General features: G+C 32.4%; 1 protein-coding gene across 1 annotated transcript; it reads right to left on the bottom strand.

The window, feature by feature from the left end:
* Nucleotides 1-6,571: 6,571 nt before the first annotated feature.
* LOC145128890 (uncharacterized) lies at nt 6,572-7,295 on the bottom strand. Its single transcript, XM_079063673.1, has one exon. The coding sequence runs from the start codon at nt 7,066-7,068 to the stop codon at nt 6,661-6,663; it is 408 nt and encodes a 135-aa protein (XP_078919799.1). The 5' UTR covers nt 7,069-7,295; the 3' UTR covers nt 6,572-6,660.
* Nucleotides 7,296-25,971: the final 18,676 nt, after the last annotated feature.

Here is a 25,971-nt window from a genome sequence, read left to right as displayed (position 1 = left end):
ATACAAAGAGCAAATATGGAAAGACAACAATGAAGACGGGTTGTTTTTAGTGTGCTCTTCATCTTCGTCTTCATTAGGATGAGGGTTCCGACGACGTCTGGAGCTTCAGGAGACTGAGGGTTCTAAAGAAGGCGGTAGTTTCCGTCATCTGGAGTTGTTCACCTTAGCTATTTAAATAGTCGTTTGAGAGAGAGAGAGAGAGAGAGAGAGAGACATGTCTGAAGCGTTCCGATGGCGGTGCCGGTTTTCGGTGGTGGTGATTTCCAACTGTGGTGGTTTCCGACATGGTTGTTTCGAGAATAGGCAGTGGTTTCCGGTGAAACAATGTAGAGAGTAAGAGTAGGAAGGGGATGTGGGTTGGGTGTGGTTTACATTTTGGATCAAAGCCCAATTTTTGACATACCATAGAGACCAAATTTGCAATTTTGTCATGATTATTTATTGTTTGAATACTTAAGCCTAGGATTGACAATTTAAATTAAACTATATGGTTAATATATTTGAGTTTTTGGATTGTTTTTTTATCAAAACCAAATTATTAATATTGATTTTGTATTGATTTTGGTTATTATTATGAGAACCGAACACTATTTAGTCTATAAGAATCAAATAACAAATTCTTACTTATTTGTATTTAGTTTTTTCTAGTACATATAAAAATAATTTGAATTAAATAGATATTTTTCTAATTATATTAGAAGATGTGACCTAAATTAAAAGTTTTAATATTATTAACAAAAACTTTAAAACGATATATTTAATAGATTAAACATAACAACTCAAGGTCGAAAACATAAAAGTTATATATACTTTTGGAATGTTTCGATTTTAGAACTAAATATTCTGTAATGAAGCTGATTGAATGAACCAATGAATTTTAATTTGGTTGATTTAGAATAATTTTTAATTTAGTTTGAATTATTGATATCTACCTACCTAATAAAAGACTCCTAATTCTGCCAGATGTCATCTTTTTATTATCTGTTTTGCCACGTGGCTTCTTCCTGTAAGCCAATATTATGTTTTTCCCGCCTAAACACAATTTGCATCAGCAATTCAATCACCCTTATCGCATCCCTTAAAACCAGCAAGTTCATAAATCTAAAATCTATAGCGTGATTTTTGCAGCTCTTTATAGCGTGAATATAGGAATTTAAAATTCAAAATTTGAATACTCCATATTACATATCTCTACCTTACTTCTTCTCATAACCCTAGCTCCAATTACATCTCTCTTGCTCTCTGTTATCTTTTTTGGGTGTGTTGTTGCCTTGGTTTTTTTTTTTTGCTGTTTTCCATGGTCATTGATGGTGCATATCTATCTCCATTACTTGGGTTCCGATCTACGAGGTTTAATAAATCCCAAACGATGCATCAATGTTCATCAATTTCCCCAACTTGAATTTTAATTTCCCAGGTATGATTTTTAGGTCTATGTTCATCAATTTTTTTTCCATGTTTTTATGTATTTTGATTTTCCAGATTCAAACGAAGATGTTGAAGCTGAAGCGTGAACTAATGATTCCGTCACTTACATAAGGTTTCTTTATGGTGGAACTATGCTCAAACCTTACTTTTGATTTTACTTATTTTTGGAAGATATCGATAGCACATAGTAAGGACATCCCCATTATATTCAATTTTTTTTAATCTTGATTTTGTTTTCTTTGATTATAAAGCATGTTATAATTATGGCCAGAACTCTACAAGTAGCCAAGGTAAGATGTATTTTTGCAAGGCTTAAGAAATGGAAATGTATCAATACAAGTTATTTAGCTTATACATTCTCTTGTCATCTCAGTTTAATCGTTTTCATTGATTTCTTATTTTAGGGTTTTTATTTTTAAATTGTATGTTCTCTATTCTTACAATTGCAAAAAGACTAAATTTTTAATTGTTTCGTTATTAAGACTTTCAATTCTTAGAAATTCTAAATCATTTGGATTTATAGAACATCCAAACACCGGTTTAATATATTTCTTTATCAAGATTTCGAATTCTTTTTGTGCAAACCAGGAAAAATATATAGAACTTCTGTTGTTTGTTTGTGTTTCTGTTTTGGTATTTTTTTTTTCTAACTTTTGCTTACTTTTTAAATTTCCAATTGACCAAATTCTGAGAAAACAAAAGTTTTGCATCATGAAATAAAAGAGATGATGTATAGTGGAGGTCTTGAACACATACAAATTTACTTCCCATTCATGGCGTTATGCAAGTTTTATGGGGGTTGAATAAGGTTGTCACTATGCCCACCAGGTGTTCGATTAAATGTCAATGTGAGTTTTTTTTTACTGTTTATACAATAATCTCAAAATTATATTCATACTATTTAGGTTTGGATTTTCTTGGTTTATTCAGCTGAAGAGATGAGATGTTTTAAATATTCACAACGACCAGTCCACAACCTTACAATGTTTCAAAGAATGGTCTAATTCCATTTACAACATGTTAATCAAGAAACTTTAATGACTTAATTCATATATCTTAACATTTTTCTCTAATTGACCATATGTATAAGCACATTTCCAAATTAAGTGTATTTTTAAATTATAAAATTCATAAATATTGAAGTTGGCAGATATGGAGGTCGTAATCAGGGAGAAACATATATGAGGCAATAGAGAAACAAAGATGAACATGGGGTGTATGACGTTTTTATTTTTTATGGCTATTAGTTTTTTTATTTCTTTTTTATGGCTTTTAGTTTTTTTTTAATCTAAAAAGTAAAATCAGTGAAAAATGAAGGATGAAAGTAGAACTTCACAGGTGTAATACACAAAAAAAAAAAAATGCCCTAGAATAAACAAAATAACTTTCAAAAAAAAAAGAGCAAAAACGATAATAGCCATCACAATCAACATTGTATTTGAAAATAATACCATTATCACAACATAATAATAAATATATGAGTAATTTTTTTAAAGTACAATGTCCTAATAAGATTTTTTTTAAAGTATGATGTAATTAATGAGTAAAAATAATAGCAAATTGTCATGGCATGAATTCGACCAAAAAAGCTAAGATGGTCATTTTCACTAAAAAAACTTTCATTTTTTTTTTGCTTTTTTCTTATTATTATAATGTTTTTTTGTTAGGTTTTAAAATTTGTAGTATTATTATTGAAATATTCATATATTTATATTCAATGGTGCTATGTTTCTTATATGATGCTTTAATATATTGCAAATTTAACTTTAGGAAGGTTTTGACAGGGCAAGAAAGGTGTTTGGATTAAACTGTCAATTCATCTTTCTAAATATTATTAAAACTACAATAAATGTGGTCTTCTATTAACTGGTGAGATATTAAATTATTTCATTTAACCATTGCCCACAATTTTTTTTGATAGTTTTTTTGGTTTAAGTTGGCAATTTTATAAGGCATTCACGGGTGTGATTTTTAGAGTTTGGAGCTTTGATGGTGATTGTAGCTTTGAATCTCCATGGGGGTTTATTTCACAGTCAATCAAGAAACGAGGTAAGGATGTCCCTTTTAATTTTAGGTTGCTTATGATGAATATGTATTTCAAATCTGAAGTTGATTGGGTTTCAAATTGGTTTTTGTGGTTACTTAGTTGTTAACCTAAAGTTAACGATTAGATGAAACATATTTCCTTTGAAGGTTATAATTGCTTCAATATAAGGAAGATACAAAAACTATTCAAAATAGATGTTGTCTATAGTTAATTTTAGTAACTTAATTATTATTCTTTATATATGTAATTTTCACTAAAATGTTATAATAAGGATGTTGTTTCTTGAATTTTACACTTTTTATATGGACCTATTCGAGGTGAAGGTGGATATCATCCGGGAGATGACGGGCATGCATCCAAGTGGTTTACAAGGTGTGTGTAGTAGATCCAGAAACCTTGGTCACCTTTAGATAATCTGTTTTGGTAAATTATAGTTATTTATTTGAGATAATCTGTTTCTGATGTTTGGTTTTCAATTATCATATTTCTTTTTTCTCCTTTTTTTTCTTATATTTTTCAAAGAATTAATGTAAACCTCCTCCATATTAAGGTAAATTGAACACTTCTGGTAGAAAACTGTGTTTTAAGTGATTCTGTTGAGTTCCAAAGGCTTTTAATTATGTTTGTTTGACAAGATTTTATTTACCGTATTGATTATGAAATTCATATATATGTCTCAGTTATATCTCCATCATGAGATTTTAGGTATGCATTAGTTTTTATCTTTAATACTGATAAACAATCTTGTGAAATTTGAATCTAAAACTCTCGTTTTCCACACTCGAAGGGTTAATCTTGAAAATCTTCCGAGGGGTGCATTTACTAATCAATATAAAAGTATTTTTATATACTTATATATTATTAGCTTAATAAAATTTTATAAGTCTTTTACCCGTGGTTTCCACGGGTTATAACCTAGTTCATATATAAACACCGAAATCAATTATATTTACTTCATCGGATCAAATCAAATCAAATCAAATCGATCTATTCATATGAACACTTCTACACTTAGGCAGTTAGGGTCCCACAATGTCCCATCTTTCGGTTATGGCACTTATTGAAGGACATTATAGAAAAATGCTATCATGGGTCTATAAATATTAGACAAATGCAAAAAATAAAAGGTTTAAACATAGTATATATTTTAAATTGTATCTTTGTTAAATACCTATCCCCTCAACCGTATGAAACCTACCAAACACATTTGAATGGGAGAACAAAGATACCCCATCTCATCTTTAAAAGTTCTTTCTCTTTTCTCTTTATAGAAAAATTTAGTTTTTGTTTTAGATATTGGTTAAAAGAATAATTAAAAAGGTTATCACTTATAATAATAGCATGGAAAAAGGAAAAAGAGTTAGGAGGTTGACTTAAAGTAGTTCAGTTTTCACTTTTCTACCCACCTTCTTATGCGTCACAATCTACTTATGCCATGCCAATATGCTTTGTTCAATATAATATTCTCTTCTAACAAATATATATATATATATATATATATATATATATATATATATATATATATATATATATATATATATATATATATATATATATATATATATATATATATATAGGGTTAGGTTATTTTGTTTCTTATATTTATTATGTGCTAAAATACACCAATAGGAATTTAATAAATTAAATAATTATTTAATTAAATAAATATAGATATTAAATGATTTCCATAATTATATGTATATTAAATGATATCCATAATTATAATTTTCTTTTTATGGAAACAAATTAAACCCGTCATTAATGTCAGCAATAACATTCTTTCAGAATAAATTTGTATCTAGTTTTTATATATGAGTTCGTATTTTGTTTCAGGACTCACCCACTTAAAATACAATAAAGTTGCATGGAATATGAAGAACGAGAGTGTATTCTACTAAAATACACTCTCATTCTGCTGAAATACACTCTCATTCTTCTAGATATGAATTCATCTAAAAGAATATTATTGTTGACATTAATGACGAATTTAATTGGTTTCCATAAAAATGAGTTATAAGTATGAATATCATTTAATATACATATAATTAATACTAAAATCCTATTGGTGCATTCTAGCACACAATAGATGTGAGAAACATTTGAACCTATATATATATATATATATATATATATATATATATATATATATATATATATATATATATATATATATATATATATTTGTGTGTATTTCATGAGGAACATTTTGCATAAACCCTAAATGCTAGGTTAATATTAGATCATGAATCAATGAACATTTGAACCTAACAGTTGTACTTTAAGAGTCAATATTAACAAGTTACGTGTATTTTCTTTGTTTATTATTATTATTTTTAAATTCCATTGCTCATATAATAATCTATAAACATTTGTTTGTTTCACTCCTAACAAATAATTTAATGACTCGATAATTATTGTTCAAAGATTAATGGATTTTCAAGATGCAACTTGCTTTATAATGATTAAAATCGTAACAATAATTTATAATGGGATTACATAGTACCAACCCCTTAAGCTCCAAAATTGTCATTTTCAATAGTTATTCTATTATTTCATTGTTTAAAGAAATGTCGTATTTTAAATTTTAAATAAGCATAATACTTAATCTATTTTTTATTTTTAATTTAAGTACGAAATTTGTTTTAAAGAAAGTATTGTTGTTACCTTTTATTAGTTCATGAAGGAAACATTTGTTAAGAACATACATATTAGCTGTGTGATAGTGTGGGATTTAGAAACTTTCATTTCAGGACAAGTATATGATAACCAGAGATTTTGTATGATTCCATTCATTTTATATGGAATCGTAACGAAATTTATTAAGGAAAAGCATCCAAAAAAAAAAAAAAAAACTCATAAAGATAAATACCTAAAACAGTCGATTGACAGCCTAATTAATCTCCTAACTACCGGAATGATTAAAACGATGGATGCAAAAACTTCAATTTGAGTCGAAAAAGAAACTATTAAAAGTATGTGGAGGTTTACTCGATGATTCCATGTGCGTTTCTTTGCGTAGGTGAGCGATATCAGCAATCTAAAGCCACCACTCTCCACAAAATATAAGCAATTAAGCAGATATTAATATAATGAGGGTTGATTAACAACTTATTACTCCATTAATTATGTTGCTTGAAGCCTTGAATTAATGTTACAGCAAAAGTTTGGTAAGGTTTCCGGCGGTTTTACCGGGAAATCGTAATCTGTGGACATCGATCGGCACCAAATTGAGCTTGCCTCATCGCCAATGATTTGTAGATCTCGATTATCATCTTCTCGTCGTACTCCTTCACCGGTTTCATTCCAAACCTCGCTACACCGTCTCCATAACCACCGCCTCCTGCAACCACCGACGAATTCGCCATTCTCATCATCATCCTCACATAACCGTCACGGATCCCGATCAGTAACTTCTTCGGAGAGCACCGAAACTTGAACTTCAGTTTCAGCTTCCGTGTTATTCTTATCCTCCAGAAACGGCTCCGCCGTTTAGGTCCAGATTCGTCGTGACTGTTCCCGCCAAGGCGCTGGTAGCGTCTCCTCCGCCAGTATCCTTTAACGCCTTTGTACACTCGAGTCGTGATACCTTCCATCTTCGAGATTTATCGAATTAATTGCTTGTGAAAAAAAAAATCCAAATCAACCGATTGGTACACGTGAGTACGCCTACGAGTCGTAAGGTGAAGAAATGTTGATTAAGAGAAAGTAAAGAGGAGTCGCCGGAGAAGGAGGGTGGGTTGGTGGAGGGTGGGGGATATAAATAGAGTTATGAGAGCTGTGCTGTCGTTCGGTGTGTGAGTGTGTGTGTGTTGAAGTAGTGGAGATGTGGTGGGTTTTATAATTTTAATTCTTGCATTTCACACTTAATTGGGCCCAGTTATCCCGTCCGTCGGATTCTGGTGTTTGACTTTCAGAAAAGGATAATTCAATAACGGGTGATCAATATCTCAATATTCATCCACTTTTTTTTTTTTTCTAATAGAATTAACTATGTGAATCTCCGTGCGTTGCGCGAGAATAAAATTATATAGTTAAAATAATAACTTTTATCAAATTATTATTTAATATTTCTACTTTAAAACAAAATGTTAGTAGTAAAGCAAACATATAGTTAACATATTAATTTTATTAAACAATATAGTTTAAATTTTTAAGTCATTGTGATATATACAATTATTTGATATTTCTACTTTAAAACAAAATGTTAGTAGTAAAGCAAACATATAGTTAACATATTAGTTTTATTAAACAATATAGTTTAAATTTTTAAGTCATTGTGATATATACAATTATTTGATATTTCTACTTTAAAACAAAATGTTAGTAGTAAAGTAAACATATAGTTAACATATTAGTTTTATTAAACAATATAGTTTAAATTTTTAAGTCATTGTGATATATATAATTATTTGATGATTTTATAAACCGTTTAAAATTATGTAAATTATATATCAAATGAATTATAATGTAGCGGGTAACAAAACGTATGAACAAAAATATGAACTGCAACTTTTGGTAACATAAAATAGAAAAACATCTATTATAACATTTGTATTAAAAAAGATATATATACAACGAATAATAAAAAATATGAAAAATAAACACTATAACTTTTAATAACATAAAAACACTAAAGCATCTATTATAACATTTATATTAACTCTTCATATTTAAATCACAAATCTCTTCAAATACATTAATGTTTTTAATGAGCAAAACTTTACAACCTTATAAAAGAAAGGAAAATAAAAAGTTATTAGTGACTATTAATTCATAATCATAAGTTAAAAACTCTTGAGTTGCAACTAATAAATATACATAAATTAAAAAACTTTTGAGTTGTAGTGTGAGTTTCAAATTAATGCGGTACTTGGAAATGTATTATTATTATTATTATTATTATTATTATTATTATTATATTCGTCTAAATAATTAGTTTTGATACATCATTTTAATCCCTTCAATTATTAAACATAAAGATATTTAATTATAAATTTATAACATACATAGGTGCATATACATGTTAAACAAATCACATATAATATATATATTTTCGTAAATGTCATATGTAATTCTTGTCGTAGTAATATGGATAAATTACTTTCATATGAAGAACATATCATGATAAGTCTATCATAATTACATATTAAATGTTCAATATCTTTTAAATATTGTCTTTTAAATATGTTGTGTAGGATAACCCAACAAAAAAATAATAGAAAATAAACATAATCTAAATAGAAAAACTACAATCAAATAAATAAGAGCATTGGGTGGTTGAATATATAAATAAAGATGTTACATAAACATACATTTAAATCAAAAGAAAAACTAACATTCGTCAACTTTGCTCAAACAAAAAAACCTATATCCATTTTATTAATCTTCTTTCTTCATTTAACACCATTAAACCATAGAAATTTGATGATAATTCTTCACTAACCTGCAATCAAAATATTTTTTTGAAAAAGAAGAATCAGAAAGATATTCCAAGCAAAACATTGATGTTTGGAGAGTCACATTGTGACATCCCCAAATTTCACGGCCAGAAAAGACCGGTTTCATTTATGCTTTTAAAATAATTTCAGAGTAAATCCATTGATTTAAAAGAGTTGTGGAATTTGTTCCCAAAACAAAATATGATAAAATAAAATTTATCAAAGCATTTCTTAAAGAAATGTATTTTCATATATAACAAAACTCGGGATGTCATGTTCCGATACAGACCAAAAGCATAAACAGTACAATTTAACCTTACAGCAGTTATTTACAACTACAAGCCTATAATCCAAAATATCTTGTCAAGTCAACCAACTTATACTATTGTGCCATTACCTGTAATGCAAACAAAACTGAGTGGGTCAGGCTTGGAAGCCTGGTGAGCATGTAGGGTTTTCGACCCATAATAATATAATTATTATATTCAATCATCAATCAATCAATCCAAATTACTCATCCCCATTATCTCCTTTATTTCTTAAGGATTTACCCTAAGAATCAACTATCCTTTATTTATTTATTCATAAGGATTGACCTTAGGAATTAACACAAAGTCCACCGCTGCCAAGGTCCTCAAATTACGATCGGTAAACACTTAGTTCAACATACTTAACGAACACCTAGTTCTAACACTCCTAGTGAACACTTAATTCAAAACATCTGGTGAATACTTAGTTCTAAAACACTTAGTGAACACACTCAGTTCAACAACACCAAGTGAACACATCTAGTTCAAAAATACTTAATGAACACACTGAGTTCAAAAATACCAAGTGAACACATAGAGTTCAAAAATACCTAATGAACACGTTGAGTTCAAACACCAAGTGAACACATAGAGTTCAAAAATACCTAACGAACACATAGAGTTCAAAACACCAAGTGAACACATAAAGTTCAAAAATACCTAACGAACACATAGAGTTCAAAAACACCAAGTGAACAAATAAAGTTCAAAAATACCTAATGAACACGTTGAGTTCAAAAACACTTATTATTTCGTCTCACATCAACTATTTCATCTACCCATGTTCTACCCAACATATTTGTAGATGCAAACACATATACAGTTTAAATCTTTTAAAACCTGTATAAAACATTAATTCAACATCCATCTCAAGTAAACAAACAATGTATAAACACATAGCACGTTCTTCATAGCAAATACTTCATATCTATGTGTTAGAAGAAAGTAACTACACACTCACTTGATAAGACGATTATCGGACAACACTACGGCTCTCCAAGTAGTATTCTTCGGTGAAACCGGAGTATCTTCACAAAACCGGGCTTCACGCGGACAGAGTTTCGGCTCGAAACTCCTTTCTTCTCGGGATCTTCGGAGTGTCGGGACCCACTTTGGGTATCGGGGATGGTACCGGGGCTTCGGGGGTACTTCAAAATGACCAGAGAGGGTATAGGGAGTGAGAGAGTGAAGGAATTAGCAACCAAATTCGGCTGCCCCTTCGATTCTATTTATAGGGCTGATTTTTCGATTTTCACGTCGTGAATCATCATTTTACGTCGTGGCCTTGGACGTCACGATGTTCAGTCTGTCAGGATCCAGAAGACGTCAGCACTGAGTTAACGTCGTGAACCCCTTTTTCATGTCGTGAACTCTGACACAGTGTTGGGGTTCACGCCCCGAACTTCCTAAATTCATAACTTTCGCATACGAGCTCCGTTTTCGACGTTCTTTATATCCACGCGTAGGTGAGATGATGCTCTACAACTCTCGTTTAGACTCCGTCAGCTAATTTTGACTTTAATTTTTATTATATTATTTTTAGTGGGACGGGACAGGAAAACTCCGTTATATACTCATAATTTCTTCATCCGACGTCCGTTTTCGTCTGTCTTTTTATCGTTGAACTACTATCGATGAGATCTTCGATTCTCGTTTAGATTGTTTCGGCTAGAAATCCCTCGATCTCATATTCGAACTTCGGGCTGCATACTGCTAAGCTGAAACTTAGAAAAATCATAACTTCCTCATACGAAGTCAGATTTGGACGTTCTTTTTATGCACGCTCTCGGTTTAACGTATTCTACGACTTTCATTTAGATCGCTAAGGCCAAATATCGCTCTAACGTAAATTCCCTATTTACGTTGCGCTGTGTCGTGCCGGTTCTGTCGTGAAACTTCGACATGTCATAACTTCTTCGTTATAACTCGGATTTCGGCATTCTTTATATATCCGGAATCCTTGTCACGACCACTACAACTTAGTTAAGATTATTCATTCTAAATAATATTCTATCAAAAAGTCATTTTTGACGCTTATCGTCTCTAAATTGACTAGCCCTGATCTGCGGGCGTTACAATTATCTCCCCCTTAGGATGATTACGTCCCGGAATCATCAACGAAATAGGGCTTGCATAATGATTCCATACGTTATCTCTTCATCCTAGGTAATAATCGTAACTTTTATGTTTCCTCGAAAGAGTATCTAACTCTAGGGCTTCCTGACTGCAAACTATGCTCAATCTTGCATCTGCTCTTCGTATTATGTTGGACTTTCAATTGTAACCTTCGAGTTACAAAATAAGTCCTTATTGTGGACTCCTTCTTCTTCTTAGGATAAATACTTTCCTTTATCTATTGTAACAGACCGATGGGTCGTGCTCTAATGATCTCTCATCGTATGATGCAACGCTTAGACTCAAGTCTCTTAGAGTCAAATTCCAAAATGGAATATACATTCCTTCATATTCTAATGTGATATAATCACATTTTAGCATGTAGCATTTCTAGCTAGAAGCTTCTTTAACAAGGAGCGCGATGCTATTGATCACATTGATTTCAATCTTCTGACTTAAGTCAGATGTTACATCGAACTTGGTTCTCTGAACCACGTAAAAAACACATCGTAGTCGGACTCAATTTGATATGACCACTAGGGTCAGAATATCAATCATCTTCTTAGTCATTACCGAAACAATGGTAACAACATACTTGAATAAAAACGGAATCAATCACTAGCTTCTTTGTAACCTTGTGACTTTCCCTGATCCAAGTGTGAGTCATGTGCTTCCAGTAGTATAGATCTCTACTACTATTCACACCTACTCATACTCGTCCCAAGTATTGTCTCGCAGTCCCCAAGTCCTAAAATCACAAAACAATTTAACACATACGAATGTGTCCAATTAATCATAAAAATTTTCCTAGACTCTACTAAGACTTCTTCCATGCGTATCTTCAATCATCAATTCTACTTTAACTCGGTTGGTGATGGAAATTCAAGAAGATGGGACAACTTCAAGAATTACACTAATCGTTCCATCATCCTGCCAATCGAAGATGTACTTCAGACGTACCGTACTCCTCTAAACGTTCCGTTATTTTATCAGACATATTCTAAGGGCAAGATACCACTCTTACGATATCTTCCGATATGTGTCATTCACTATCATAAGCCTTTCATTTCCTCCGTTTACTCAATTCTCTACGAGTATTCATCATAACGTTTTGTACACCCAAGCAGAATTTCGGTGCACCGGGCGAGAAATTAAGATAAGAAAGCTTTATTTACGATAGACGTATAAATCTCCTTATCACTTTGAAACGTTTACATGCTAGTTCTAATACCGTAGTCATACGCTTAGAATCCTAAACAAATAAGGTTTCCAGATCTAGTCGGAAACAGACCATAGATCCAAACAAACAATATCATATATAGCAAACATATAGCATTTAGCACACAAAAGCATTTTAGGCATCTTTCCTAAAATATACTAGTGCTCGTGTCTAAAATATGGTAGACACTCATCTCACAATCATCGCTTAGCATTCTAAGTTTAAGTCTAGAAATCCTACAAATTCCTAGTTCGCTTAAACTAATGCTCTGATATAAAGTTGAGGGATTAAAGTTGCATTTTACGCGTTAACATGCCTGTACATTATGCATTACCACTTGACGGGGGATGAACATAAACGTTTTGAAAATGAAGATGTGAAAGTGATATTTTACAAAGTTGAAGGTGGATGGGTGAAAGTGATATGTTACAAAGTTGAAGGTGAAAGGGTGAAAGCGATATTTTAAAAAGTAAAAGGATGTAAAATATCATTCTATAAAATAGAGGGCTGCAAGTGGCGTATTATACAAAGTGAGGGTTGCAAGCGACAAATTATACAAAGTTGAAGTATTAAACTTAAACTTCCTGCATTAAGCACTTGTACATTGTGCATTTAAATGGAAGGATTGGTTTTTGTATATATTTATAATATCTGGTTAAAATATCCGTATTTAAATTCAGTTTGAATATAAATCATGGTAACCAATGCTGTCTAAAATTCTTACATTGTTAATCAAGTTCGAAGACTAACAGAAGAAATGTTTGAATAATGCAAAATGCTTATTTATAGTAATATGAACGATATTTATTTCTATTTTAGGTTTAGTTAAAAATTAACATGTAAAGATGTCAATAAGCTTCCTATATATTACCTCAATTTGAATTTTATAGTGTAAGTGAAGTTCACGTATTTTGATTAACGAATTAGAAAACCTGAAAAAATTACTTATCATTATTTCTAATTAGCCGTTTAATTTAATACGATTGTTAGGCCACTTACTTTGTTTAATGAAAAAACCAATAAATGATCATTGAAAATAAAGTTGTAATTTTTTTATTTGCGTGTATATAAATTACTTATTACTTACATTTTTTTTGTTAAAGATATATAATATAAAGCAACCTTGCCTTCATATGAGAAAAGGAATAAGTTTGATTAACTTCAAATATATTTGTTTCATGCTAAAGTAAAATATTTATGAGAATTTGTCACAAAAGTCTTCATATGTTGGGCTTATTATCAATAACGCTATAATTTGTAAAATGATAATAAAACGTGTAACTTATTTAAAATCCGGTTAACCATAATTCATCCGATTAAATGAAGTGTGCCTAAAGATTTGGTGTTAGAAAGACCAATAGGAACCTAAGGAGGATCAATCTCTAGTTATTCTCTTCTTCATTTGAAACCTAGGGTTTAGATTTCCTCTAATCCAAAATCCAAGTTTAATGTCATAATTTATCCACTAATTTATCAACAACATCCTTTGATGTTGCTTGAAATCTATTTCATAAGTTATGTTGAAGCTTATGAACCTTGTTGGGTTAGTGAATAATTAATCACTAAACTTTGAGGAGTGAAATTAGTGTTTTGGTTAGCTTAGAAATGTGATTTGGATGTTCAATTTAAGTGATGGAATCCAAAATATGAGGTAATAAATACCTAAGGAGAAATTAAACTTCCTATTTTTTATACCTATAAATATTCATGCCCACTAAAATTATGACAAGTGACATCATTCCATCATTCAATTTAATTTTATTTGATATATCCTTAATGAAATAGTTAAAAAAATTATGGAATGATGACACTTGTCATAATTTTAATAGGTATGAATATTTGTAGGCATAATTTTAGGTTTCCTAAGTTATCATATAAATGGTTTTAAGTTAATTTTGGAAAATCATGAGTTTATTTAACGATTATAATCTAGAATTAACTAGGAGGTCCTGAGTTCAATCCCAGGCAGAGGAGATATTTAAATTATCTGCCCTTTCAAAAAAGGAATTTACATTGAATAGATTTAATTGATTGGATTATTAATCTATTTCAAAATTATAATTTGAAATCATCACGTGAACAATATTGAAAATTAGTTGCATGTGTGAATGGAAGAAAGACTAGATATAAGCTTATGACCTATTTTTGATGAATCATTGGATCTAAATAACTTAAATTATCTAATATTATCTTGTAAATCATTGAATCAAGGATTAATTAGGATGTAAAATGTTTATTAGAATGTTAATAACCATCTAGCGATCATCAGAAATGAAAGTTTACAGATGACTTGAGAGTGGGGTGGGGGTGTTTATGGAAAGTTTTTAAACAAAAACAACTTGATATTTGCATATTTGGGTTCCACTTGGTCGAATGAATCACAAGAGGATATCTACTCGATCGAATTACTCTTTGATTGTGTCAAAATTTTCATATTTGATCCAAATAAATTTAAATTATTCCATGCCACTTTAAGTAATTTAGCAATGTTATACAAGGTATAAAATAGTACGGTTAAATTGGTAACTTAGATTATGATGGTTTAAAAGTAATTATTCATTGATTACTTGTATTATTGTTAAACATAGGTGACCACTATTGTCTATGTATCCAAAGAACACTAGAAATGAGGTATGTGCTTACTTTTGCTTAGATGAGTATTTACCTTAAAGATACGTGTCCATATATTAATTTGATGATTTTTGAGTTGTTATTTCTTTATGATAACATATTGTTATGCCATATGAATACTATAATTATGTTTGTTCATTTATAACATGAATTTTGAAAATAGGATTATTACAAATAGGGTTTTTTGATATTTAAAACTTAATTTGATCATATATTTGTGCATCCACTTCAGATGAAATTAAGTGTAACACCCATAAAATTCAAGCCAATTTAAAACTTTTAAAAAGTTTCCAAAACCATTAACCATTACAAAACTTGTTTTCAAAATGTATCATATCAGAGTATCCCAGAAACAAAGTCATAAAAAGTGAGGAGCTGTACGACCACGCCTTTGCATTGCCACGATCCCCTGATGTACCTGAAACAATAAACTGAAACTGTAAGCTCGAAAGCTTAGTGAGTTCCCCCAAAATACCGATACACATACAATCAACATGACCATGTCAGCAATATCATAACATAACCAACTAAACAGCATACAATGGGTCCACACCTTTATAGACTGGATTACCCCTTGGGTCCGCAGTGTGAGTCTGGATTGCCTTTGGCCCACAGCTCACATCTGGCTTGCCACCGAGCCCACAGTACGAGTCTCCCTTAGCTCGTAACTGGAATGCTCCCGGGTTTGTTGGATTACCGCACGAAGCAGTCTCACCTCAACCCATCCCACATAACATATCAACATATAATAACATAACCACTGAGCATGCAGATAAACATATAACAACACAGGTAGTCCTACAGATCTACCTAACTGGCATATGCATTAGCATGCAAAAACCCACTTCATACTCAATCATACTAACACACTAGAATAACATATCCAATGGGCCGGTCTTGGTGCCTTGGACCCCTTAGTATAGTGAGGTAACTCACCTTGCAACTGTCGACTCGCAAAATAAGCTCAAGCTCTCGGATCACTGCCACCAACTCCTCCTCCTATTATCACAACAGAACCATACTCGTAAATTCCCAACTTTCCAAAGCGTCCAATAAGTCAACTAGTCAACCCTTGGTCAAAGTCAGCAGTCAAGGTCAATAGTCTATGTTGACCTTAACTCGTCGAGTACCCTCAGCTACTCACCGAGTTCCTTTTAGTACTCGCCCGCTCGCCGAGTCACCAGAGTGACTCGTCGAGTTCCTAAGGCTTGCGGTCGAAGCTCTAAGGCCGCTCGTCGAGTTTTCCCACTTGCAACTCGACAAGTTCACACGCATCAGTCAATTGGGAAAAACCCTAACCGACTCGCCGAGCCACCACGCTGGCTCGCTGAGTCTACGACAATCTTCAACGGACTGGCCGAGTTTAAGAGTCACTTCTTTAAAAGTGTTATTAAAGAATAAGGAGTTACATAAAAATGAAGAGTCTTCATTTTAATGTATATTAAACTCATAAGTTATGAAATGAAAAGTCTTGAATAGTTTCAAAACTTGCCCTCAAGTTTTGGAATTTGTAAAGTTACCCCTCATGTATACCTTAATTCCAAATTGAACCTTAGAATTTTAAAAGGTTTAAAATTCAACACTTATACTATTATTATAATTTTAATTATATAGATATGTATAAGATAAAGTCAATCTTACCGTTAGTAGGCCTCATTCACGAAGCCGGTCTATAAGGGGGGTATAAGGTTACTGCCTATAAAATGGCAGTTTAATGGGTGTCCACTCTCACCCACCGCTTCCTTGACTGGTGGAGGGTCGTTAGCCGAACGGGTAGGAAAGGACTATAATTCTCCCTTCATTAAAAGTATAATGATAAATACTAAGTAACTAAACACTTATAAATTCCCAATCTTAGTTACTTAGGAAAATGTGAAAAGGTGCTAACCCATGAAATTGCACTTTGCACCTTGTTAAGTCGTTAGTGGAGTGTGTGTGGTTAACCGGCACACTAACCTGGGACCGACCAAGTGTGGCAAAGGGTAACTTAAATTTATCATAGATCGGTGGAGCGTGTGTGGTTAACCGGCACATCGTTTAGGTGATAAATATTAAGGGTACCAAGTATATTTGCATGGTTATTCACACCTTGTTTGTGATCCTCGACATCCCAGTCACAAACTTGAGAGGGCACAATCGAGACTCAAACATGCCATTGAAAGTTCAATGTATCTCAAAAGATCTAGGAGTTTCAAATCCAATTAAAACTTAATAGTTTATTTCGTTTTCATGGTGGAAATTGGTAAATTGTCATTTGCCTACCTTCAACTATTTTATAATTTGGATTACGGCATCCCTCTTCCAGTTATAAATAGGTTGTTGGGTCCTAGCCTTAATATTTCATATTGGGTGTTATATTAAGGACTTTAAATCAACTAACTTGAATTTCTCCCATTATAGATGTCTAGTTTAGACAGCTATGGTCTTCCCAAATCTTTAGGAACAAGCATCCTAATGGAGATGATATCCCAAATGGTAATCAAGGTGAAAGATCAATCCCTTTGTTGTGCATTAGTGGGACTGGAAATCATACTTACTTTCCTCCGCCTCCACTAATAATTCTCCCTATCCCACAAGTTTTAAGACTTGATAAGTTCTAAGTCACTCAATCCCTATTGGCAAGCAAGTCTATATGTGCTTAGGTCTTGGAGATTAAGTCACATATTGACAAGCAGGGAGAGTCGGGTGTCGAAGTCTCGAGGTAGCTGGCTGTTGACTTGGTTCTTCAGTCACTCCCTGATGACAGATCACGACATGACCCTTTAATGATCTTATCTATTTGCTTGGTGCTGCTGAATCAGCAATGATTTGGAACACTGGAAAAGCAAATTTGATTAGAAGATCAACTTCCCAAAACTTCATGGACATTGACAATGGTGACACTGGAAATCCAGAAAAACTTTCTCTTCCCAATGGAAAGGGATCGGCTATAGTCAACTCGGTTGACCATATGGTAAAGAGAAAGGCTAAGTTTGAGATAGTCCCATGTACCATTCCCAAAGAGTCCATATGTGCCTATTGCCAAAGGAAGGGGGCATTGGTTGCGAAGCTGCCAAATTTACCTGAAAGATCATAAGGATGGTAAAGTCAATAAGTTTGACTCTACTTCAAGTAAAGTCCATTATCTAACTCTATTAAGTTCCTATTTGGAGATCCTTATTGCATAATGTGAATAGGTCACATGTTGATGTTTTAAGAATCAAAGAAAAGAGAGGAAGCTTAGAGAAAGTATATGCTGTTTCTGATCACGAAGATGGATTTCGATCGCATGGTTCGGTGATCAGAATTTTGAGTTGTTACTTAAGAGTTATGATATATTGCTTAGGAATAGATAACAATAAGTTTTCCATATGGATTGTAAGGATAAGTTTTCCGCAAAGTTTTAAAATAAAAGAAAAATGGTTTTAATTTATTTATTTTAAGTATCCTTACAATGGCATTTGTGAAAAATTGTTGCCTATATGATTCCATTGATAGCAATTTTGGAAAATGGATTTGATTCTTTCGTTTGTGGTAGTGTCATAATTTACCAAATAAGGAAAGATTCTCATCACCCAAGTTTCAGTTGGATAGAAACTTGGAATAATGCAACTTGTATTGTATGATGAATGAGAATTTTCATCTTTGGGAAATTAAGACTAATTACTTGTTCACATGTATATGTGAGTCAAGTGAAGGACTAACGGATCGAGTACATTAGGTTGTGTGCTGGTCAGGTCCATCACAAAGGTTGAGAAGATTATTCGTTATGATTTACTAAAGTTTAGTAAATATGGTTATGCTTACAAGTTTAAGTGTAATTCTGAAACATTAGAAAAGTTTCAATGTATGGCTGGACGGATAAGAAGAATCAAATAAGGCAGAAAGATAAAAGTTTCTCCAATCTGAAGAGATGGGAGAGTACTTGAGTATCTTGTTTTATGATTATCTTAGTGATTATGAAACCATATCACAATTGATCCTCTAAGGACACCTTAGTGTATCTGTTTGACTAAGGAGAGGAATTGTGAATTGTGAATTTGGTTAAATCAAAAGATAAATCATACTTCGTTGCAAAACAAATCTTAGATTCATACTCCATGATTGAGCCTTGAGTGACATAATCTTTAGAAAGTTTATAACACTTGTCAAATGTAGAGTAAAATGTTTTTTACTCTTGTACATTTGAAATTGGTAAGTTGTGATGTCTTGGAAATGACAAAGACCAACTAAGACCAATTGTGTGAAGTGTTTAACTTGATAAGAATCCACACTAATTCTTGAATATTTGTTTTTTCAAGGAATGGTTCTTGGCAAGGGAATCTTATATGTCAAGAGGACAGTGGGAGTCTTGAGATAGTTTCAAGAACTAATCAAGAGTATTGTTGATCACTAGCCCACGACTTGAGGTTTGTAACCTATCGTGTTGACATATTATTATTTCTGTGCCTATCCAGTTAAAGTTGGATATGCTTGTGAGTTCTCAAATTGTTTGCATAACAACCTGGAAGCAATGGTAGGTCCTTGTACTGCCGGGTGGCAAGAAATTAAGATTGAACAAGTTCAGTCCATATGTGTTTGGATTTGTCACTGACTGTGTCTTGTGATTATGGTTATGACAAATTCACATGGATAGGAACACATACACCATAAAAATCTAAGTGTCATAGGTTTCTCTTTGATTCATGAAAATGATGGTGAGGAAACAGACCGATGGGTCGTGCTCTAATGATCTCTCATCGTATGATGCAACGCTTTCCTTTATCTATTGTAACATACACCATAAAAATCTAAGTGTCATTAAGATTGAACAAGTTCAGTCCTTATTATGGACTCCTTCTTCTTCTTAGGATAAATACTTTCCTTTATCTATTGTAACAGACCGATGGGTCGTGCTCTAATGATCTCTCATCGTATGATGCAACGCTTAGACTCAAGTCTCTTAGAGTCAAATTCCAAAATGGAATATACATTCCTTCATATTCTAATGTGATATAATCACATTTTAGCATGTAGCATTTCTAGCTACAAGCTTCTTTAACAACGAGCGCGATGTTATTGATCACATTGATTTCAATCTTCTGACTTAAGTCAGATGTTACATCGAACTTGGTTCTCTGAACCACGTAAAAAACTCATCGTAGTCGGACTCAATTTGATATGACCACTAGGGTCAGAATATCAATCATCTTCTTAGTCATTACCGAAACAATGGTAACAACATACTTGAATAAAAACGGAATCAATCACTAGCTTCTTTGTAACCTTGTGACTTTCCCTGATCCAAGTGTGAGTCATGTGCTTCCAGTAGTATAGATCTCTACTACTATTCACACCTACTCATACTCGTCCCAAGTATTGTCTCGCAGTCCCCAAGTCCTAAAATCACAAAACAATTTAACACATACGAATGTGTCCAATTAATCATAAAAATTTTCCTAGACTCTACTAAGACTTCTTCCATGCGTATCTTCAATCATCAATTCTACTTTAACTCGGTTGGTGATGGAAATTCAAGAAGATGGAACAACTTCAAGAATTACACTAATCGTTCCATCATCCTGCCAATCGAAGGTGTACTTCAGACGTACCGTACTCCTCTAAACGTTCCGTTATTTTATCAGACATATTCTAAGGGCAAGATACCACTCTTACAATATCTTCCGATAGGTGTCATTCACTATCATAAGCCTTTCATTTCCTCCGTTTACTCAATTCTCTACGAGTATTCATCATAACGTTTTGTACACCCAAGCAGAATTTCGGTGCACCGGGCGAGAATTTAAGATAAGAAAGCTTTATTTACGATAGACGTATAAATCTCCTTATCACTTTGAAACGTTTACATGCTAGTTCTAATATAGTCATACGCTTAGAATCCTAAACACATAAGGTTTCCAGATCTGGTCGGAAACAGACCATAGATCCGAACAAACAATATCATATATAGCAAACATATAGCATTTAGCACATAAAAGCATTTTAGGCATCTTTCCTAAAATATACTAGTGCTCGTGTCTAAAATATGGTAGACACTCATCTCACAATCATAGCTTAGCATTCTAAGTTTAAGTCTAGAAATCCTACAAATTCCTAGTTCGCTTAAACTAATGCTCTGATACTAACTGTGACATCCCCAAATTTCACGGCCAGAAAAAGACCGGTTTCATTTATGCTTTTAAAATAATTTTAGAGTAAATCCATTGATTTAAAAGAGTTGCGGAATTTGTTCCCAAAACAAAATATGATAAAATAAAATTTATCAAAGAATTTATTAAAGAAATGTATTTTCATATATAACAAAACTCGGGATGTCATGTTCCGATACAGACCAAAAGCATAAACAGTACAATTTAACCTTACAACAGTTATTTACAACTACAAGCCTATAATCCAAAATATCTTGTCAAGTCAAGCAACTTATACTATTGTGCCATTACCTGTAATGCAAACAAAACTGAGTGGTTCTGGCTTGGAAGCCTGGTGAGCATGTAGGGTTTTCGACCCACAATAATATAATTATTATATTCAATCATCAATCAATCAATCCAAATTACTCATCCCCATTATCTCCTTTACTTCTTAAGGATTTACCCTAAGAATCAACTATCCTTTATTTATTTATTCCTAAGGATTTACCTTAGGAATTAACACAAAGTCCACCGCTGCGAAGGTCCTCAAATTACAACCGGTAAACACTTAGTTCAACATACTTAACGAACACCTAGTTCTAACACTCCTAGTGAACACTTAATTCTAAACATCTGGTGAATACTTAGTTCTAAAACACTTAGTGAACACACTCAGTTCAACAACACCAAGTGAACACATCTAGTTCAAAAATACTTAATGAACACATTGAGTTCAAAAATACCAAGTAAACACATAGAGTTCAAAAATACCTAATGAACACGTTGAGTTCAAACACCAAGTGAACACATAGAGTTCAAAAATACCTAAAGAACACATAGAGTTCAAAAACACCAAGTGAACACATAAAGTTCAAAAATACCTAACGAACACATAGAGTTCAAAAACACCAAGTGAACATATAAAGTTCAAAAATACCTAATGAACACGTTGAGTTCAAACACACTTATTATTTCGTCTCACATCAACTATTTCATCTACCCATGTTCTATCCAACATGTTTGTAGATGCAAACACATATACAGTTTAAATCTTTTAAGACCTGTATAACACATTAATTCAACATCCATCTCAAGTAAACAAACAATGTATAAACACATAGCACGTACTTCATAGCAAATACTTCATATCTATGTGTTAGAAGAAAGTAACTACACACTCACTTGATAAGACGATTATCGGACAACACTACGGCTCTCCAAGTAGTATTCTTTGGTGAAACCGGAGTATCTTCACAAAACCGGGCTTCACGCGGACAGAGTTTCGGCTCGAAACTCCTTTCTTCTTGGGATCTTCGGAGCGTCGGGACTCGTTTTGGGTATCGGGGATGGTACCGGGGCTTCGGGGGTACTTCAAAATGACCAGAGAGGGTGTAGGGAGTGAGAGAGTGAAGGAATTAGCAACCAAATTCGGCTGCCCTTCGATTCTATTTATAGGGCTGATTTTTCGATTTTCACGTCGTGAACCATCATTTCACGTTGTGACCTTGGACGTCGCGATGTTCAGTCTGTCAGGCTCCAAAAGACGTCAGCACTGAGTTCACATCGTGAACCCCTTTTCCACGTCGTGAACTCTGACACAGTGTTGGGGTTCGCGCCCTGAATTTCAGAAATTCATAATTTTCGCATACGAACTCCGTTTTTGACGTTCTTTATATCCACGCGTAGGTGAGATGATGCTCTACAACTCTCGTTTAGACTCCGTCGGCTAATTTTGATTTAATTTTTATTATATTATTTTTAGTGGGACGGGACAGGAAAACTCCGTTATATACTCATAATTTCTTCATCCGACCTCCGTTTTCGTCTGTCTTTTTACCGTTGAACTACTATCGATGAGATCTTCGATTACCGTTTAGATTGTTTCGGCTAGAAATCCCTCGATCTCATATTCGAACTTCGGGCTGCATACTGCTAAGCTGAAACCTAGAAAAATCATAACTTCCTCATACAAAGTCAGATTTGGACGTTCTTTTTATGCACGCTCTCAGTTTAACATATTCTACGACTTTCATTTAGATCGCTAAGGCCAAATATCGCTCTAACGTAAATTCCCTATTTACGTCGCGCTGTGTCGTGTCGGTTCTGTCGTGAAACTTCGACAGGTCATAACTTCTTCGTTATAACTCGGATTTCGGCATTCTTTATATATCCGGAATCCTTGTCACGACCACTACAACTTAGTTAAGATTATTCATTCTAATTAATCTTCTATCAAAAAGTCATTTTTGACGCTTATCGTCTCTAAATTGACTAGCCCTGATCTACGGGCGTTACACACATTCAAGATTGAGTAATACACACAAATCACATATAAAGATTAAATGAGAAACTGAATATAAATAAAGAATAGAAAAGTTTCATTGGTTTTGGTTGAAAGAAAAAAATCATATTACAATTACCATCGATGCGACATAACCCATTTCTTCAAATCATCATATTTGGATCGTGAATGTTTCAACTATATGAAAACTTTTGAATCACAATATCTTCAAATCCTTCTTACATGTAAGATTTTATATAACACAAAAGACACAAAAGATTGGCCTTTTTATAGTAAACTTTTCACTAAATGCTAATTAAACATAATATAAGTTATAAAACTTTTGAGTGTTAAATCATAATTAAGAAAACTTTTGAGTTACATTAGTTAAAAAAGGGGGTTTCAAATGAATGTGGTTTGAGGAAGTTAAAAAATGGAGTTTCAAATGCATGAGATTCAAGAAAAAATGCTAGCTTTATAAGTATGTATGATAATTGTTCTTATAACTAGTATTTGAGCCCGTGCTTTGCCGTAGGTTTTACGTGTTTTTGTTGCGTATTAGGAGTGAAAATTAATTTACAAAGTTCAAAGTTGACAGGGTCAAAGTAATATTCAAAAAAAGAGAGGATGACAAATACATTTTACAAAGTAGAGAAGAGAAAATCGTGTTATATATATTACGTGATTGAACACGAAAGTTTAGAAATCGAAGGAATCAAAGTGACATTTTTAGAAACTTGAAGGTGGAGGGGTGCATTAGTACTTTTAGGTACAGTACGTTTGTCTCACACAAAGAAAGTTGCATAATTTATATAGACGAACAGGGTGAAAATAATATTTTACAAAGTTGAAACTAAAGTAGTTGTAATTGATATTTTAACAAAGTACGGGGCTGAAAAAATCATTTTGTAAAATAAAAGAGTTGAAAATAATGGATTATACAAAGTTGAGGGATTAAAGTTGCACTTTACGTGTTAACATGCCTGTACATTATGCATTACCACTTGACGGGGGATGAACATAAACGTTTTGAAAATGAAGATGTGAAAGTGATATTTTACAAAGTTGAAGGTGGATGGGTGAAAGTGATATGTTACAAAGTTGAAGGTGAAGGGGTGAGAGCGATATTTTAAAAAGTAAAAGGATGTAAAATATCATTCTATAAAATAGAGGACTGCAAGTGGCGTATTATACAAAGTGAGGGTTGCAAGCGACAAATTATACAAAGTTGAAGTATTAAACTTAAACTTCCTGCATTAAGCACTTGTACATTGTGCTTTTAAATGGAAGGATTGGTTTTTGTATATATTTATAATATCTGGTTAAAATATCCGTATTTAAATTCAGTTTGAATATAAATCATGGTAACCAATGCTGTCTAAAATTCTTACATTGTTAATCAAGTTCGAAGACTAACAGAAGAAATGTTTGAATAATGCAAAATGCTTATTTATAGTAATATGAACGATATTTATTTCTATTTTAGGTTTAGTTAAAAATTAACATGTAAAGATGTCAATAAGCTTCCTATATATTACCTCAATTTGAATTTTATAGTGTAAGTGAAGTTCACGTATTTTGATTAACGAATTAGAAAACCTGAAAAAATTACTTATCATTATTTCTAATTAGCCGTTTAATTTAATACGATTGTTAGGCCACTTACTTTGTTTAATGAAAAAACCAATAAATGATCATTGAAAATAAAGTTGTAATTTTTTTATTTGCGTGTATATAAATTACTTATTACTTACATTTTTTTTTGTTAAAGATATATAATATAAAGCAACCTTGCCTTCATATGAGAAAAGGAATAAGTTTGATTAACTTCAAATATATTTGTTTCATGCTAAAGTAAAATATTTATGAGAATTTGTCACAAAAGTCTTCATATGTTCGGCTTATTATCAATAACGCTATAATTTGTAAAATGATAATAAAACGTGTAACTTATTTAAAATCCGGTTAACCATAATTCATCCGATTAAATGAAGTGTGCCTAAAGATTTGGTGTTAGAAAGACCAATAGGAACCTAAGGAGGATCAATCTCTAGTTATTCTCTTCTTCATTTGAAATCTAGGGTTTAGATTTCCTCTAATCCAAAATCCAAGTTTAATGTCATAATTTATCCACTAATTTATCAACAACATCCTTTGATGTTGCTTGAAATCTATTTCATAAGTTATGTTGAAGCTTATGAACCTTGTTGGGTTAGTGAATAATTAATCACTAAACTTTGAGGAGTGAAATTAGTGTTTTGGTTAGCTTAGAAATGTGATTTGGATGTTCAATTTAAGTGATGGAATCCAAAATATGAGGTAATAAATACCTAAGGAGAAATTAAACTTCCTATTTTTTATACCTATAAATATTCATGCCCACTAAAATTATGA

This window comes from Lactuca virosa, chromosome 8 (genome assembly GCF_052849685.1).
Source record: "Lactuca virosa cultivar CGN04683 chromosome 8, Lactuca_virosa_CGN04683_v6, whole genome shotgun sequence".
In the NCBI taxonomy this organism is placed as follows: domain Eukaryota; kingdom Viridiplantae; phylum Streptophyta; class Magnoliopsida; order Asterales; family Asteraceae; genus Lactuca; species Lactuca virosa.
This window is presented reverse-complemented; position numbering and strand designations above follow the sequence as displayed.